Source organism: Folsomia candida, unplaced genomic scaffold (assembly GCF_002217175.1).
Source record: "Folsomia candida strain VU population unplaced genomic scaffold, ASM221717v1 Fcan01_Sc016, whole genome shotgun sequence".
Classification (NCBI taxonomy): Eukaryota; Metazoa; Arthropoda; class Collembola; order Entomobryomorpha; family Isotomidae; genus Folsomia; species Folsomia candida.
In genome coordinates this window covers 3,848,516-3,868,574 of record NW_019091208.1, presented here as the reverse complement: position 1 = coordinate 3,868,574, position 20,059 = coordinate 3,848,516, and the positions used below count along the sequence as shown (strand labels likewise).

Below are 20,059 nucleotides of genomic sequence, written 5' to 3'. Positions count from 1 at the left end.
GAGAGAGAGAGTAAGTAGGCAATTTATTACGAAGCGAAATGAGCCAGGGTATAAATTCCAATTAATTGAGATTATACTGCTGTGTACACAAATGTGTACTAATTGGACATCATTTCATCAAGTTGTACAGACATATATTTTGTAGCAGAGCGTTCCATTCATTCATTAATCTTGGTAAAACAGTTGGGACCATCTGGTCACCTTTGGACGGAGGGGAACGAAACCAAGTAGTTACAAACTTTCTCCGGATGTGCACACGTGTCTTGGATTTCGCATGTGTACATACAAAAGTGTGCACAATCGTGCCTTGTACCTAACTTGTCTGCTTGTTCTTCCTACGCTGTCCTTGGAGTGATTTCCCAATTCCTGAAATAGTCCAACCCACCAACCATCATATCATCAAGTCAACACGAGTTTGAGGAGTAAACACGTGTAAAAAACAGACTTGTCTCTTCTCTGCTGGATTGTGAACCTTGGTTTGTAAATAGAGTCGAGAATACCATATGCACGATGTGGGTCGTCTTCTCAAAGTTGCATGGCCTCATTAATTGGAAATGAAGAGCCGGGTTTCGAACGAATGAACGAACCCGGTGGCCCCTCATTCATTTGTGTCAATACACAATAAACAAATAGTCCCGGTACAATAAATAAATAGCTTGTTCGTCTGCCTCTCCCCACGGGGAAGGAATCAGTGGCCGCGGAAGCGTGGGGACAGAGGGACAGTGTCCCCACGGTTATTCGATGTCCCATCATCTGCCCATCTTATACAAACCCCTTGCTCCCCCTTATCTTGTAATGTTAATGCCCCCACGGCTTCCGCGGCCACTGGGAGAGATGTATCTGTCTAATTGGCCCCTATAAATATGCACCAATTTATTGTAAACATGATCGAAATTGTAATTCTTTTTTCTGGGCGGCACACCCATTTAATTTGTACGTTTGGGACCCTATAATAAAAGCGATTTAAGGCAAATTGGTGTCCATAAAAGGGACCCGAGTGGTGGTGGTGGTGGTGCGTAGGATGGAAGAAATAAGTGGAGCAAAAACCTAAAAGTTGGTTAAATATGCCCTGGTGAATTTGGATCGCTCCATCAGAACTGCGTGCTACTCAGGTCTACTTACTTTCTCTTTCTCGCTTTCTCCCTGTGTTAATATTGGCAAAGGATCAAAGGTTTCGGGTTGAGTTGTTCTGCTGTTGCGAAATTTAGCTCTTGTCTTCTTCCCGTGATACGCAATCTTTCAAATGAACTTATCCCAGGGTTTAGCATCCCAACGGTGGCAGGAGATAGGGGAGGGAAAGGGTACGAGTGAGGAGTGAAAGTAAGAAAGCGGCAGTGCGGCAGATGGAGAAATGCTAAAATAATAGTGGGTGTTGTGTTTTTGTAATTGAAGGGTTCACATGAATTTCATAATATTTAGTAAGTAAACAGAAAAGATAAGAAGGTTTTCGTAATTTGATGGGGCATCTTATATATATTTGATACCTCATCAAATTAAGAGCTTTGAGAAAACATAAGGTCAAATTATGTAAGTTGTTGTCGGTCGGTTGTCGAGAAGTACAAATTAGCCGAATTGTTTTGAGAAAACATAAGATCAAATTATGTAAGTTGTCGAGAACTGCAAACTAGCCGATCTGTTGATATGAACCGAAATGAGCTGAAATGCTACTTTCTTGAGATAAATTATATGAATTATTACCAATAAGTAGTCAAAATTTTAGAATAACTAGATAGTTATCTACTATAACTAAATCATTACTGACTGGAATACTTATGCACGTATATGACTCTTCCGACACTGCCAATAACGGATTACCAATTAGTAATGTAGTGGTAATGAAAAATTTACCACTCAGAAACAAACTACCACCAATCCGGTAGGAAGTTATTACCAAATCAACACTAACACCGTGCATATAGATATGCGACTCTACCAGATTTTTAAGTGCCTAAATTTACAAACAGCAATTATATTTTTACCGTTATAACGTATCATGTCATATTTTTATCGTATCATCGATTTTTACATACATCCATATTTCTCATTCACCTCACCACCCAATCCACACGTGGCTGCATAATAGAGAACCCACTCACCCTGCCACTTTTCATTTTCACCAGTCCGTCCGTCTCCTATAATACGTTTAGCAGGAGGACTTTCATGCTCGTGTTGTTTGGAGAAATCTAATCCTCCCCACGCGGAGGGAGGAGGAGGACATTATCACTCACTCCCACTAGAGAAACCACCAGTGGGAACAACAATGGGACCAGGCCACGAGGCGTACAATGGGATGGAAATAGTTTGGAAAATACTCGGTCGGAGGTTGTTTGTATAAGTCAGCAGAGTTGTTGTACACTTCGCATGGAATAAATCAACCAAAGTGCCACTGGTTGCGAATTCAATTCAATGTATGTTCATACAACGAACAGTGTCTTTGTTATGGAAAAATTGTGTGCAATATGGAAATGGGTTTTTGCAGGGTATGTATATACGCACTAGTAGGTTTTTTAAGGGCAAAATCTATTTTTAGGTACACTTACTTATACTTATACGTACGTTTTTGCTAGTAGTGTTTCGTTTTTTGTGGGTTTGCTACATTTTTTGGGTTGAAGAGCAAGAAACAGGGGAAATTCGAGGTGCAAGAAACTGGGAGAAAGTGCAAGAAATATGCGCCATCTATAAAGTCACGTGCCGTATGAAGTATGACGTAGTTTTTTGCGCCTTGCATTTCTTGCAGGTCAAAATCTCCGCAAAAATCCACTTTCTCCCCTTTATTTCTTGCACGTGGTTACTTTCACCCGAAACACTGCTTGCTTTCCCCGAGTCAAAAATTATTTATAAATGTGTACTTTTTTATACACTCTAAAACAGAACCTTAAACACTTTGGTTCATGTTTTTACTCGAGAGAAAAAGTTATTAGCTTGAGTTTTTCCTTCATGTTAACAGCACTTGGCTGCTAAGAAATTAGAGGAAATAAGTAAATAAAACAGTTCCAGCACTTGGAACTAATAAATAACTAAATTAGTCCAACTTCGCCGGAGGAGGAGTGGCAGATGGGAAGTAGTTGTTTCTTCTTTTAAGTTGAAAGTTGGACACCTGACGTTGGTAATTGTGTAAGTTTTATGTTTCCAACGGCGGTGTAAATCATATGGGAAAAGGAAAGCCGGAATATTATGAAACATTTTTAAGTTTCTCGCAGTCAGTCAGTTGGGAACAGGAGAAGACGAAGAAAAAGAAGTTATACAAAAGCAAATATAGGTTTACACTCTTAGAAAACTGGTATTAAATTATTAATGACCGGAGTATATATGACTGGTAATAACGGGCATTTAGTAATGTTGTGGTAATGAAAAATTTACCCCTCAGAAACAAACCACCACCAATCCGGTAAGAAGTTATTACCAAATCAACCCCAGTACGTAGTGTATATCTGACTCTACCAGATTTTTAAGTGTACCAACCAACCACCATTGAGACAATGATAAAAGAGAAATAACAAAGCATCCCATTTGTTTAATTTTACAAAAGTTCTTTCAAAAAATCCACCAAACTTAAATAATCGACACTTTCACTTTCACTCGAAAGTTTCAAACAAACTGGAGATGGATCCAATAATTGTAACTTTTTATGAAACGTCCCTCATGAACGTGGCCTCATCCCGGTGGACACGACGGAGAGAGAGAAAACTCTTCAAATCAAAGCATTCTATTTTCCCGACGAGGAGAAAGATGAGACGACGACGCTGGATGGGAACGCTTAATGGAAAAACATTCCATGCGTAACCCATCTCGGAAAAACAAGCCAATCCACAAATCTTTTCTCTCTCGGAAAAGTTGTTGACTAACATCCCTAAAGGATCGCAATGCATAAATGCATGTAATTGCAACCTCTCTTTTCCGTGTTATCTTTTTGTAATAACTTTCTCTCCCAGGGTGTCTCCAGAGATCAATAAAAATGTAAATGCCCCCTCTTCCCGGGCACATTTTGACTATAACGGAGGACTCCTCAAAGGGAAAAAAAGTCTCCAAATCAAAAATTACTTCTCATCCCGGACTTTCTTGGGAGTTGGCAAAGAAGGAAATCAACGAGGACTTTTGGGCATCTCAATCTTCATTTGGTACTCATATTACTGTCTCAGGCTATGTACATACATACGTACGTAAGACCTGGTCTGGTCCCACGGTCCGGGAGAGAGTAGTGGAAGTGCAGAGTTTTTTATTTGTCTGGTTGGGCCGCTGACTAATAATGGAGGTCTCCCAGGGTATGCTCGCAGATTTTGGGGAAACTTATGTCAATAGATCGCAAATTTTAGTAGTATGTATGAAATTTGCAAATGACACGATCTCTCAATGGGCCCTTTTGGCAGAGATATTTGCATCCGAAGAGGAGAAATCGCGTCCTAAAGTCGACAAATTTTATATTTTCCAAATTTATTTTGCACTTTCTCCTCTTTGAATGCAAATATCTCTGCCAAACGTGACTATAGAGTGATCTTGCCGTTTGCAAATTTCATATTAATTAAATTTGCAATCGATTAATACTAGTTTGCTCAAAATCTGCGAGCATACATTGGGAGACCTCCCTCCCCTGTAAGTTGAATAAATATGGGTAATGTATCCATCCAAAATCTAAAATTTTTCCATGGTACTGAAGCCGGACCAAGAAGGAAGAGTGAACTGCTTTTACTCTCGGTTGAACTCAGACTCTGCATTTTTTGTCGGTTTAGTTCTGAGCTGTTAACCGCCGCGCTCTAACAAAACTTTACTTCCTTCTTCAACTCTGAACTAACTACCGGATTTCGGGAAAGTGGAGACAATAGGACAAAAAGCTGCTGAGCCCCGGCTACGTTTTCAGACGCCGTGTGGACTGATTCTCTTTACGTAGCTTTTACGTAGCTTATTTATTTGTGGGGATGAGATGAATTGTAGTTTTGTTGGTGAAAGCGTAGAGTTCTCGAGTCGGCGGCCCATTCATCGAGTAAGATTTTATATTGGAGATAGGTTTGACTTCGTAGGAAAAATAATAACTTGCTTCCGTTTGCACTTGCTGGTTTGAGACAATCTTTTTTTCTTACCCGGTAACAATTTGATACTGCCGTAATAATTTATGTTTACAGTGTGTGCGGTTTTTCAAGCGGGGAGCTTTCTCTTAAATCCTACTAAACGTTGAATTGAGTTCTTAACTTGTGGTTAACTGCTGTCACTTCATAACTTTGTGTTATACGGGAAAATTGCTTCTTTTCTTTCACACTTTCTCCACCCACCCAACCCTCCCAACTTTTCTTCTGGATGGGTGGAACGAGTTCAAAATGAGACCAGTTTTGAGGCCGGTGGGACAAAACATGAGGAAATGACACAACTCATTTTCCAAGTTTGAAGAGCACTTGTTCACTATCATGGGCAGAGAGTGGATATGTATTTATTTTTAAGTTTTTCATTTGATGACGACCGATGGTCAAACTTTGTGCTTGTGTTGGCTAACTAGCATAGATCACTAAAATTTCAAAATATTTTTACTTATTGTCACATATTTTTAGGTTTTCGGACACGTAAATATTTTTGCCATTATTTAAAAAATATGTATTTTAGATATGTTTACAAAAATACATATTTTGTAAATATTTCAACGCGTCGTAACGAAATTTTTTGCTCAAGGGAATTATACCACAAAAATATAGCATTATATTAAGAAATACAATTTTTGTGAATTTTTTTCTCATGTTTTTCCGTGCATATTTTAGCGTTTTTCTTGAATACATATGAATATATATCCGCCCTCTGAACATGAAATCACTGCTTGCGCAGCTGAATTGTCATAGAACTGCAAACTGTAACTTCACCCGAAACCACAGAATCGCGGTGTAACAGCAAACATATATATTGCAAAAGCTGAAAATGGTTTCCTTTCCGCTAATATCAATCTATGTAGGTACGTTGTTTTAGTCGAGTCGAAATCGATTTCTCACTCCGGAGTGATCTCTTATGTGACCTAAAAAGATCACCTTTCATATTTGCAGCCACGACTAAACAGATACACACAGCTCGGAGATAAAGCACTTCAAGTTCAATTTGTCGAAGCAACCACTCAAACAATTGGACAACTCGGTGTTTTGTTCACGACTCGTGAAATTAAACTTGCTACTTTGTAGAGTGAGGGGTTGTCAACTTGAAGTGCAAGTCGAGCATTTGATTAAAAGTCAAAAGTGGAGTCGGATGACGTAATATGGTGAAAGAGAAAGTTGGGAGCCAGGCAGACCCAATTAAAGATATGGACCATTTTTGGACAATATTGGGTTTTGGAGCGTTAAAAATTTTACCAGTGTTCCATTTCTTGTTACATTTCTGGTACTGCAAAACAGGCAATGCAAGAAACGCTAGGTGCAAGAAACTGGGAGAAAGTGCAAGAAATATTCGCCATCTAGCCACGCGTTATATTAAAAATAGCGGCGGTGCGTAGTTTCTTGCACCTTGCATTTCTTGCAGGCCAAAATACCTGAAAAACCCACTTTCTCCCCGTTATTTCTTGCACGTGGTTTCTTTCCCCCGAAACACATTGGTCCATTAATAATCCAAACTATTTATACCAAAAATCATCCCCAGACGAGGCAGAAAATGACTCCAATAATTTAAGTACGTTCCATTCCACCACAAATACCGAATAAAATATATCGACGACCAGCCCCCCACTAAGAATTATGTATAAAAATGTCTCCTAAATGAGCCAAGAGATCAAAAGTTTCCAAAAATCCATTACGCTTCACAGTATGTGATCATCACAAATTCAAAGTTCATTAAAATTGTAGCCATCAAAAGTTCTTGAGTAGTGTTTCACCCACCCACCCACATCCTTCCTTCTTAGTTAGGCCGGAATTCGCGTCCTGGTATTCATGTCTTCTTACATCCATACATATTCCTTAACAAGAGAGAGCAAGACGAAGGAGAAGATTGAGCAGGAAGATTGTGAACTACTGATTCCATTCATTTCTCTAATGGCCTTTGGTTTGGGTGGGAATAGTGCTCAAATGTTCAATCAGTTTCCTGTCTTTTACTTCTCTCTCTCTCTATCGCTCCAAAGCTTCGGTGAGTGAGAAGGTAAAATGTAAATGGTAAAAGTTTCATGCACACACACACACACAGTTCTCGATCAGAGAACGCTATATTCTCAATTACCTAACTAAACCAGTCCAACTTTCCCCGTCGTAATTTTGCATGGCCTACATATCCTGACTAACTAAGATCGAAAATAAAATGAAGATGTGAGACTAAGAAACGAACGAAATGAGCAAGAGAGCAGAAGAAGAGAATAGATTGAAAGAACCATTTTTAGAATTTAGACTCCTTTTCAGTCCAGGAATCGATTCAGATTTTGCTAGCGGGGAGAAAGTCCTGAATGGAGGATGGGGTCTAGTTTTTGGGTAGGATTGCAGATTTTCTGTGGGTTATGGAATACGTACTTGGGTAATTTATTCCTTCCTCTTCCGCTGTTCGGACGATGCATGGGAATAGGTGGAAATAAATAGTGGAAACCGGCTTTCTTCAAATTGAGGGGAGAGCACGAGTGAATTTTGAAGAGTTCAAAAGCAACAAATAATAATAAAGATGGGGGAGAGAAATAAGTTTCTTATCTGTAATAAGTCTCCTATTTATTGAGAGGGAAACCCTTTTATGGATAAGATCGTTATGTCCGTCCGTTGGTATGTCTTTCTTTCTGGTAGCCCGATAACTCATTAGCGCATGGGGATGTGTTTATTTTAACAAATTTTGAATGCTGGACATGAATATAATATCCATTTCGCCCTGCGACACTGAAGTGACTTTGTGAACGAGCGAGGTCAAAGGTCACAAATGTCGAAAACACGTCAGACGTATCAATTTTAACAGATTTTCAACGCCAAAAACAATAAGATCGGGTGTTTCACCAAGCAATTACATGCATTCTAACAGTTTAAATACGTTTGAATTGTTGGAAAATTTTTCATTAATCAATTTTTCTACATACATTTTAAAGCACAATTTTCTTTTTTTGTTCACGTCAACCGTATTGTACTAGAATTAAGTATCTCATAAGGCCGACTCCCACCAAAAGTGTATGCACATATTGTACCCTATTTTTAACTCAAGGACTTTCACCAGAGAAATATTTTCTGTCGGACTTCCCTCATTTGTTATCTGCTTGGAGAAAGTAGGGCTTGAGCCGTGCCATTTATTCAAACAAAACTCATTCCATTGCATTGCAACTGGATTTTGGTGCATGGAATGTCCCAAATTTACATGACGTTTTAAATCAAGCCACCACAATTCCATTCACCAACCAGCCAGCCAGCCAACTTTTCCAGATTTGTAGGAACAATGCATCACCGCACCAACGAAACAGACTTTTTGTATGTGAGTAACGTTATCCATCTCCTAATTGTAAACAAGCTCGTTGAAAAACAAGAGAATTTTTAAACCCTTCCTTTCACTTTGGTCTCAAGTAGTTTCTCAAGATCTCCAACTTCCGCCAACAATAAAACATTATGCCCGGCGAGAGAGAGAGATGCTCCTCTTAGATGAGATGCTGGTTGAATATTTATTCACAAAGTTTGAAGACAAGGTTGGTTCGTGGTTGTCGGAAACAGGGCATGAAATATTTGAGTAAACATTAAACGGGAAAATCTGGCTGGATGCCTTTTTCCAGTTATTCTGCGTCTCCCCTAATACAGGAAGAAGAGTGGATTATGCTCGGAATTATGTCCTCAGAAGAACGACGCCATAATCATAAAAATTAGAAAAGCCTGGCATAGTTGGGACGAAATCTTGGGTAGGTAGAGAAGAGAGAAATTAGGCTAAAATTCTGGCGAGGTACAATTTTTATTAGGTTACAATTAGTAGGAATTTAGTTAGGTACGACGGTCTTTCATGGTGTGGGCAGTGTTTCGGGTGAAAGTAACGACTTGCAAGAAATGATGGGGAGAAAGTGGGTTTTGAGGGTGTTTTGAATTGCAAGAAATGCACGGCGGAGAAACTAAATGGCGCATATTTCTTACAATTTCTCCCAGTTTTATGCACCTCACATTTCATGCGTTTCTGGATTTGCAGTGAAAAGAATGTAAAAGACCCGCAAGAAACGAAACACTGTTTGTGGCTGGTCGGATTTAGCATGAAATCGTTGTTTCTCAAGATTTTGTCCATGATTTTGTGTTATGAACTTTCATAAAATTTTTTTTAGATAATCTCATATTGTTTTTTAAAAACATTTATGTAACTTGTTTACGCTGCTCTAAATAAATGTCTGTTTAACTTTCTGTTCCCAATAAAATGACGACTTCGTGACAACTTCACCACAAAGTGTCCACGGTTAAACTTTTGGCAACTCTATTGCAATAGAAACTTGGGTAATCGTCATTATGCAACGTGAGTGAGTGAGTCCGTCAATTTCACGCTGCAAATAAAAAGATAATCCCACTTTAGAAATCCGGTTAGCTAATCACAATAATGCTAAAGTTTGTCTATATAACAAAACTCGCTGGAATCACGGACAATAGAGGTCTCCCAGCGGTTGCTCTCCGATTTTTAGGGAACTAGCGTCAATCAATTACAAATTTATTTAGGCTAAAATTTGCAAAAGACACGATTTCACAATTCGCAATTTAGCAAAGATATTTGCATCCGAAGAGGAGAAAACGCGCAGGAAATTTAGAAAGTGTAAAATTTGCCAACTTTTGGGCGAATTTTCCCCTCTTCAGATGCAAATATCTCTGCAAATGGTACCCATTGGGATATCGTGCTTCTTGCAAATTTTATATTACATAAATTTGTGATTGGTTGACACTAATTTGCTCAAAATCTGAGAGCATCCGCTGGGAGACCTCCATTCTGAGTGGGCGTAGTACATATAACATTTCAGGTTTCACCATAGATAATCACCACAAAAATATTTGTATTACGGCAACAAAACTGGATCTCACGGTGTGATACGATGAGAAAACTTTCACCCTTTTCTTTCTTGACCCAAAGAGAGCAAGCAGACAAGGATATTCATTGATCGGTGGGTGGATGGTGGGTTATTTGGATGATCACTCAACGTCAGGATGAGTACGTTCTTTCAGCACTTGGTGAAAAATGTGGAGCGAGAGAGCGAGGACATGACGATAAGTAGTTGGAAATCCAGATTTGCAACCAGAGAAAGAAACAGTGAATAGAAATGAGACAGTTTTGGAACTTGAGCGAAAATCACTTAACGGAGCGTAAAAACATTGACATATGTAGAAGGAATCCCATTTATTGAGTTATCTTGTTTACATGGTGGGAATGACTTTCACAAATTATGCAACATTTTTAATACTAAAAAATATACTATTTTTGGAATTTACGTAATATCCTCGACGAATAATCACGATTATGACTAATTAGTGGGATGAATGAGTTAATAAAAAAAAGAGTTTGGAAACTGCACACTGTTAAAAATTTGGTAGAGTCAGATATATACTCCGTACTGGTATTGATTTGGTAATAACTTCCTACCAGGTTGGTAGTAGTTTGTTTCTGAGTGGTAAATTTTAAATTATCACAACATTACTAAACGGTAGTGCCCGTTATTACCAGTGCCAATAGAATCGTACACGTACTCCGGTCAGCAACGATTTAATACAGGTTTTCTAAGAGTGTATATTTACTCCGTTCTGATATTAATGCTGCGGTAATGACTTCCTACCGGACTGGTACTAGTTTGTTTCTGACTGGTAAATTTTTACCAGGCCAATTATTACCAGTGCTCGTAAGCCATACCCATATGTACTCGGGTCAGTAATGATTTACTACCATTTTTCTAAGAGTGCATACATACAAAATTCTAATAAATATTTAATCCCCCCTTATAAATATTCCTTCTCTTTCTCCACACCAACTTGATCTCATTAGTCAAACCCTTGTCAACAAAATGAAATCCCTGCTTGAGAGGATTGACTAAAATAAAATTAACCTTTCATTTCATACCCACGGCAATTAATTTGGTCATGTCAGCCACAGTCGGTTGCCTTTTCCTCCCTGCAAAAAATCCAGGATTTATTTTCACCCCGAGGAAACTTTTATACGAAAACATTGAACCAAAGAGGAAAAAAACTTCTTTGTGAGAATAAGTTTATCGAATATCGTTATTGTGCAGTCGCAAGCAGTGGCCGCGGAAGCCGTATGGGGACATCGGGGGACATTAGAATTGTAGGATTGGAGGAGGGAGGGGTTTATATAACATGGACAGATGATGCGGACATCATCGAATATCCGTGGGGACATTTCCCCTTTGTCCTCACCCACCCTTCCGCGGCCACTGAGAGAGACAGAAGAAGAAGACTCAATATGTACAAAAGTGGGTGCACGGTGACGGAATAAGTGCTCCTCTGCTTATGTCCGAGGACAATGTATACGAAACATGGCGCGATAATTTGAAGTGTTTGGCAGCTCATTGCAATAAATAAACATTTTGGCACAGGGTTGGAAAGATCGTTCCCATCTTTTTTCCCGTGTCTATAAAATAAACAATACATAAAACAAAGCAGCAGCAGCAGCATAAATGACGGATCTTATCTTTGCTCAATTTAACCAAGCTTAGGTCACTTATTGCCCTGCTCGTCGTCGTTGTCGGACAATAAATATTTTATGACATATTCAACCGCCTAAAGTTGGGTGGGTGGATTCAATGTGTGATTTTCATTCGTCACGGCCGAGTAAGACCTTTTGTTTGAATGGATACGTCGGAGAAAGTCAGATTCGCCATATTTCTCGGGAGAAAGTTTTCAAGACAATGGGACAAACTTATGCACGTACGTATGCACGTACGCATCTAGGATATACCGTTGTTTATGGGTATGAATGTATATTATTAGGAAAAGTTGGGAAAGTTAGAAAATAAATAGTAGTAAACGCACGTAAAGAAGTAGTTTCAGTCTCATTTTACCTCAATCACACTCACGACAGTGGGGAACATTAAATTTCACCGAATTTCATCTATAAATTAAATTTCAGTAAAAATCTCATTTTGCCCCCAACCATACCCCAAAGGTGCCAAGGGGGGTGGTCCGATTGACCCCAAAAGTTCAGATAACATCCTCCCCCTGGGGTCATATGTATAATGCCGCAAACAGATCTCGAGTATCTCGATCCGTTCTCGCATTATCCTGCTGACGTACAGACAGACCGACAGACAAAGTCCTCCCATAAAGCAGCTCAAACTCCCTAATAAGTGAATATCTACTAAATTGTTTTCCCATTTGTCTCTCCTTTTCTTTCCTTATTCTTTATGCGTGGGTTGGCCTCAAGTTTAAATAAATAAATAAATACTAACTTTATATCTCTGACTCATTCTCATGATTGAATTTTTCTCTTATTTCATGTTTTTCTTCTCAACGCCAATGAAACAACAAACAAAAAACGACACGGATTTTACCACCACACCACATCAACTTTTTTCCCCTCACTTTTTTTACGGGACGCTTTCACTCACTCACTCATTCTACTCCCCGCGTGGCCTGGTTCGGATTGGATTGGATCCCACTCGTTTTTTTCTGCACGGAAACTTGGACCATTACTACCCAACCCAACTCAATATATGATGTGATACGATTCTGGTGGATGTGGAATATTATATTTTTGTGGACTTTTATAATATCACGAATGCGTGCCCTTCTCCCAACTCTCGGACCATTTCGTTTTTTTTTTGGAATGGCACCTCCACAATAATTTTATCGGCCTGGGGGCGGTCGATATCTTTCCAATTTTCAATCCGAAAACTGGAACCTTTCACTGGAATCACATCCACGAAACCGCGACGATGATGATCTCGTTCATGACTTGACTGACTGAATGGACTGAATTGGATTGGATTTGGGATGCCACGACGAACTTCTTGACTTGACTGGTGGTGATTTTTTTTTTCTTTTTGGGTGGACGGAAAAACGACAACCCCAAACGAAACCACATCATCAAACAGAACATCGCGTTACTGAGGCACTTTTTCACCGAGTAATTTTGATGTCAGGCTCGGCACTTTCTCCCTTCACGGTGGGCCTGTCTTATGGGAAGGACTTGGGGAAAAAGTTCGCTGGACGGTTTAAGTGTCCGACGGAGCCCCCTTCAAACATGTTGCAGGTAGTGACAATGGCTGTCAAAAAGTTTGTTGTTGAATTGGGTTTATTGTCCGTGGTACAAATTAATACGATGGGTTCGTTCTTTCATGTTGCAGTGCTTGAGACAGTTGCCTCTCCAATATTTTCTGGATTCGGATGTGAGACTTTGATAATATTTATTTACAGGGTTTAGGGTGTAAAGTAAAGTAACTACTTGCAAGAAATTAGGGGAAGAAAGTAGCTTCTGGCAGGAGTTTTGACCTGCAAGAAATGCATGGCGGTAGAAACTGCTATAGATCATACGGCACGTGGCTAGATGACGTATATTTCTTGCACTTTCTCCCAGTTTTTTGCACCTCGGATTTCGTGCGTTTCTTGCTTTGCACTGCACTGCAAGAAATGTAGTAACCCCACAAAAACTGAAACACTGGTTTCTTGCAGGCATTTTGACCTGCAGGAAATGCGAGGCGCAAGAAACTACGGGCGCCGCTATAATTAATACGGCGCGTGGCTAGACGGCACACATTTCATGCACTTTCTTGCAGTTTCTTGCACCTCGAACTTCTCCCGTTTTTTGCTTTGCCGTGCAAGAAATGTAGCAAATCCGCAAGAAACGAAACACTGTTTATTCTGCACCTTCTCGTCTCGCCGTAAAAATAGTATTGCATTCAATTTTGATGACAACTTATTTTCCATGTAGAAAAAAGGTGATGGTGGCATCTTGAATCTCTCGAATTTAAATGTCAAACCTTATCCAGAAGACTGGCAATAATGCATAATAAATAATAGACGCATAGCCCCCCAAAAAAGTGATCCCGATGCACCAGCTGCAACAAGAGAAAGTGTATCTTGCCAAAAATGCATACAGCCCAGGCTGGATTCCAATATTCAGCATTTTCATGCCATAGTCGGCCATCAGAGTAACAATAATCCCATATTATTAAGACATTTATACGAGGCAATTTTATTTTTACAACAAAGCTCGGAAATAGAAATGTCGGAGGCCATATGTGTCCCACTCTTTTTTTATTTTTAAGACTTCCCCATCAAAATTTGAATGCGGGATAAAATCGAATGTCGAATCGTATCAAATTTTTATATTTTTGCTACTTTTTTCACTGAATTTGGGTATTATGAATGCAGCTGTGGAACTACTTTGGTCCAAGTGATGACGGGATCGTGATAGAAAGCGGGATTAGAGAAAATGTGAGTGAAACTCTTTGTTCATCAAGTTTTCTCATCAGTCCAATTAATAATTTGAAAGTCGTTGGAAATTATTTCTTTCTTTGTTTTATTAGGTGTTGAGAGATCGTATCTCCAGATTTCCGATGATGTTTGGAGTTACAAAGGCTGAACTGCTTCCCACTTTAAAGTATGGGATGTCTATTATTGTATAATCAGTGGCCGCGGAAGGGATGGGGACATCTGGGGACGATAACATTGCAGATAGTGTTGCCACTAAAAGAATTAAAACTAGTAACCAATATGTGTAAAACTGAATTTTTAAGGATTCTTTTTTGACTCGCAGATAAATTTTGGATGAAATAGTACAAATTTCAAATAAATTTAAAAATTCTAGCTTTTCTTACTATGAGACCAAACAGTTAATGAGCTGTAAATGAGCCGTAGACAGGCTGGCCCAAAAGTGGAAAAATTTTAAAATTTTGATGGAATTTTATACCCAAAATTTAACTGCATGGGAGTCCAAAAATGCTTACAAATTCAATTTTGCATAAATTGACGAGTATTTTAAGTGCCTTTAAGGCCAACTCATTTAGAACTCATTGGCACCACTAATTGTAGGATAGGGGAGGAAGGGGTTTGTATAAGATGGGGAGATAAAGGGTACATCGAATAACTGTGGGACATTATCCCTCTGCCCCCACGCTTCCGCAGCCACTGTGCATAATTATTATATTTCGATATTTTACATCGCTAATACTCCTACTTTCAGTGAGCACGATGCCGTCTACGGACTCGAGACGGAGAAACGCAGAGAAGTTTTGAAGCAGTATATCGACGGTTTTTACAGGTAGGGTTTTCTGCTCAGGGGAAAAGTCACACTTGGAAACTTTTTGATGCAATCAGCTCTTGAAAGTTTGGTGGCTCGTTTCTATACGTTCCCGATTTGATTTTAATGAGGCTAACCATTTCTTTCCCAAGGTATCCCAAGGGAGACAATAATTTGAAAGAATTTTTTGACTTTGTGTTCACAGCAGTGGCTACAGGACGGAAATTCTGGCCGCCGCAATTCATGAATATACAGGTATTAAATACCATCTTTATTTAGATAATGGCGTGAATGAGAACATTAAAACAGAGGTCAACGCCGACGGTTTAAGCGGCGGCGGCGGCGTGAAAATGTATATTGGTCGGCGGCGGCGGCGCGCCGCGGCGCGGTGATCAAATATCTTCGGCGGCGCCTACATAAATTACTAAACGTATATACGCTAAATAGGAAGGATCTGAAACACGCTAAATTAGCATTGCTAATAATCTAAAATTTGCAATATTTCTTGGAGCATGCATCTTTTCATTAACTATTTCTTCATGCACTTTAGACAAGTTTTAGAGAAAAATTGAACGTTATATTTGAAGGTCAAATTTTTACCATTTGAGTTGCCTATTAAAACTGTGTCAAAGATCACGGCTTTTTCATTTCACGCAGTTGGTTGTAAAATTTCTTACATAATTTTATGATGCATCCTTATTTAAGGTGTTTAACTATCTAGGTCTTTGCCCCTATTTCTTGCCTGGAACGTCAAGTAGTCAACTTGAATTTGATCGTATCTCGTAAATGTGATCTGGTAAATTTCAATACGAAAATTTGTAAAACATAAATTTTCAAAATGAAACAAAAATAATAATTGAAAAACTGTTAAAATTTTAACAAATTTTAAAAAAATATTGAAAAATTTAGTACATTAAAAAATCATCAGATTTAAATGTAAACCGGCGTCCGAATATTGGCGCCGGCGCGCCGACCAGATTTTCGCGGCGGCGGCGGCGCGTCAAAACGGTTCGGCGTCTGGCGGCGCGGCGGCGTATAATCGGCGGCGTTGACCTCTGCATTAACCGTGCCTAGGAGAGTGAATTTCTTAAAAATGATGTTTAGGGCTCATTTTTGAAGAGAATGGAAAACGGATCGGTAATTCTGTGGGGACTGGGTTTCTCCACAGAATTACCGATCCGTTTTCCATTCTGTCCAAAAATGAGCCCTAAACATCATTTTTAAGAAATTATTTTTGTGCCTGCGTCCCAGGCAGCCTTAAAATTTAAAGTAGGACTCTATGACGCATCACCAAAATCGCTAAAAAATCGACACATTTTGAATCATTTCTCGCCTCTGGGAATATAACAATATTTTAAAATTCTGGACGACAAATTTGTAGCCAGTAAGTTTATTAATAGAATTGCACTTACAATGCACATGTCAGACATGTTTCGCACGGATCTTCTTGAAACCAGCACTAAAATATCAAAGAACCAAACACAAATAACATTTGGTGTGACACTTGAGCACTTCTGCAGAATTCGCGAAATGGCGAAGGTTTTAAGTTGGCAAAATCACGCATTTTCACCATGCGAAACTATACGGAGTTCATCTCTCCGCTTTCCAATTTTCTCCTACGCTTCTCTTCACCAGGTCATCAGTTCACAGTTTTCACCTTGCATGAAAAATTAAGTTTATTAATTTACGAGCCAAGTTCTCAACCGATTTTTCATCTTTGGCTTTTAAATAATTTTTTAACACTTTTTAATATTGAAGATGAAAATTAAATTCTTATCAGTGGAATTTTTAAAAAAATTGGATGAGAATAGTGGATTATTTTTAAAAATTTCTTTCACATTGCTTATTTTTATTTGTATTTGAACAAAAGAAAAACAAATATACCAAGTTTCCTACGTGTAATAAGTTGGTAAGAGCTAACATCTCACTTTGTTTTTAAAGATGTTGCCCTTAAAATCTTTAAAAACATACAACGCTAAAGAAAAAAAATCGAATCCACTTTTGTGAACCAATTTTGAAAAATAATTTCCAGTGATAGGAACTTAATTGGATCCATAAAATATTAAAAATTGTTAAAAAATTATTTAAAAGCCAAATATGAAAAATTGGTTGAAAACTTGGTTAGGAAATTAATAAACTCAATTTTGAATGAAAGGCGAAAACCGATGACCTGGTGAAGATAAGCGCAGGAGAAAATCGGAAAGCGGAGAGATGAACTCCGTATAGTTTCGCATGGTGAAAATTCGTGATTTTGCCAACTTAAAACCTTCGTCATTTCGCGAATTCTGCAGAAGTGCTCAAATGTCATACTAACTATTGTTTGTGTTTAGTTTCTTGATATTTTAGTGCTGGTTTCAAGAAGATCCGTGCGAAACATGTCTGACATGTGCATTGTTAGTTTTTCAAGCCAGTTTCGATAAGTTCCAATTTTTCTGAAGGCTTCTTTAACCTGAGATCCCCTCCTTCAAAACCTGTCAAAATCTTGAGTGCATTTTTTTTACAAACTGGCAGCGACCTGCTCAACAAATCTGTCGTCCAGAATTTAAAAATAAACTCCCAGAGCTGACAAACGATTAAAAATGTGCTGATTTTGATTCTGACTCATCACCTCCTACGTTACATAACCCAAAAATTCTGCTACAGATTGGGAACGACCTGTCCAACACCCCATCAGCGTTCGAGACGAGACTTTAGATGCGCTTGCAGATGCTCAAGTACGAAATCTCTCTGATGGTAATCTAGTAATTGGTTCCAATTGAAAATTTCCTATCTTCTCCAGATTGTTTCTCCCCTGGTGAAACTTGGCGAACTCCACTCGCAAGGAAGTAGCCGAACATATTTCTACGTTTTCGAGTACCAGTCAAAAGTCAGTGATTACGTCCAGGTGAGTATATTCCTCCCTTTTTGTTTCTCTCATAACTGTCACCCCTGAAAAGAAAGTCTGAACATAAATGACTCAATTTCGGCCCCCACAAAAAATCAAAATTCGTAGCAATACACGACAAAAATGAACCAATTTCGGCCTCAAAATTTATATGCAGCTGCACACCTCGAAAATTGCTTACAACCTTCCTCGCACCGTAAAAAAAGAACCTACGAGTCTCCGTCGTAACCCATAAAAGTTATGAAAGTCAAGTGTGTAAACGACTTGTTCCCACGTTATTTAACACCTTTACCTCCCAAGCATGGAAACGATCGAGTGGCTGAAACACCCAGCTGGGTCTCGATATGAAAAAAAAACTTGGTGAGTTTTAAGCTGGAGGAGAAAGATTCGATCCTTCGCGAAAAGCAACACGCTTTCCCTTCGACTTTCTCCTGATTGCAATGCAGTCCTCAGATTTTGTAGGAATGCAGAAAAAAAGTCGTGCCGTCGTCGTCTGGGTTTGGGAAAATGTGGGATTTTTCTATTCTCATGTCGTGCGTTGTAACTTGATTAGAGGCTGGATTTTGTCCCGGGAGAAAAGAGAGAGAGAGAGATGGACGGACAAACAGACGCGACGGATGCATAAGCCTTGATGTGGAGTAAAGCTAGTCAAAAGAGCTAGTCAGACAGAAATTCATTTGATGCAATTTATATCTTTTACGTAAGCCTAAACAAGTCAACTCATCATTTTTTTGTGATATTTTTCTTTCAGCGGCTCGGATGTGTGCATGGTGAAGGTGAGTTGGTTTAGTGCAGTATTTAGGGTACAAAGTGATTGGGACGAAATGATTTAATTTAGGGTCAGTGAGGGTTTGTGTGGGCGATTTTTTTTGCAAATTTGTAGGCAACAGGAAGGATTTGCCGTACAATGTTGCACAATTTTTTTAAACAATTTTTTTGTTTTTAAAAAAATGTGCAGTTTTGTCACAAAAAATAATCAACTGGCCACAACTGCCTCATGGTCCACAGTGTGGACTCCACACTAACCCGCACTGACCCTATAAAGCCAAAAGTGTGCAAATTTCATACAATTGCAAATTCACTTTTTCCATAAATATTTTTGCGAAAAATTACCCACTCGATTACAAATATTTGACCACATGTATCTCTTTATACAATTGAAGACCTGCACTACGTCTTTGGCGTCCCCTTATTCCTGTCCAGTGCTAACGCCGAACACCCCGAATGGGACGATCCTCATCAAAATAATGCCGGTGTTGGCGGTGGAGATGCCGGAAAACTGGGTGTTTTCTCAGGAAATTTCACCCGCAATGAAGTCCAGCTTTCCCACACGGTTCTCCATTACTGGGTTAATTTCATAAAAACGGGGTAAGTTTTGAGCTATCCATGGTTTGAAGTTGCCCAATTCCAGTTAATGGTTCGCTCTACGGCGACCAGTTGAATTTAAATTAGGCCATATTTTTAGCCATCGTTATAAAAACAATGGCGACACACACATTTCTTCTTGGGCCTCACATTCACACAACTCATGTACTTTTTGTACAGCTATAAAAGTAAAATTAAGTTACAAGTTTGGTTAAAAGTTACAAAGTACGCCGAGTATAAACGTAATGACCAAAGTTTATCTGATTCTGGTGACACTACTTTTTTGTAGGCGACACAAAATAAGAGCAGGGAAGCAAACGAGGGTGAAACTGGCTTTATATTTATTGCTTAGTAAGCAATGCTTACTTTCACCCAAGTGCCCTATTTGCACCCACTTTTTTCCTATCAGCCAACTTTTCACACTATTTTAAACTTCTGGGCTTAATCAAGGATGCTTGAGAATTGGGGAGGAGATACATAGTTACCTGATAAATAAATACGTTTAAAAATAAAATTAGGATAACAAGTCAATATACAGGGTTTCGCTTTGGTTTTAATCAGCGTCGCAAAAAAACCGGTTTTAACCAGTTTGGACATTGAATATCGAATTTTGGGCGTCGGAAGTGTCCAAATTAGAAAATGGGGTAAAGTCTTACAGGTTCTTCATTATTGAATCTTTCGATATTAATCCGGTGGCTA

General features: G+C 39.0%; 1 protein-coding gene across 3 annotated transcripts in view; it reads left to right on the top strand.

The window, feature by feature from the left end:
- LOC118437776 (neuroligin-4, X-linked-like) overlaps positions 1–20,059 on the top strand; it is a 50,666-nt gene that overhangs the window by 26,118 nt on the left and 4,489 nt on the right. For all 3 annotated transcript variants that reach the window (XM_035857126.1, XM_035857125.1, XM_035857124.1), the window contains 10 exons: positions 12,965–13,122; positions 13,217–13,258; positions 14,244–14,306; positions 14,399–14,472; positions 15,055–15,132; positions 15,317–15,366; positions 17,755–17,825; positions 17,891–17,995; positions 18,747–18,771; positions 19,159–19,363. In XM_035857126.1, coding sequence (XP_035713019.1) covers positions 12,965–13,122; positions 13,217–13,258; positions 14,244–14,306; positions 14,399–14,472; positions 15,055–15,132; positions 15,317–15,366; positions 17,755–17,825; positions 17,891–17,995; positions 18,747–18,771; positions 19,159–19,363 — 871 coding nt within the window. The remainder of the gene's footprint in view (positions 1–12,964; positions 13,123–13,216; positions 13,259–14,243; positions 14,307–14,398; positions 14,473–15,054; positions 15,133–15,316; positions 15,367–17,754; positions 17,826–17,890; positions 17,996–18,746; positions 18,772–19,158; positions 19,364–20,059) is intronic.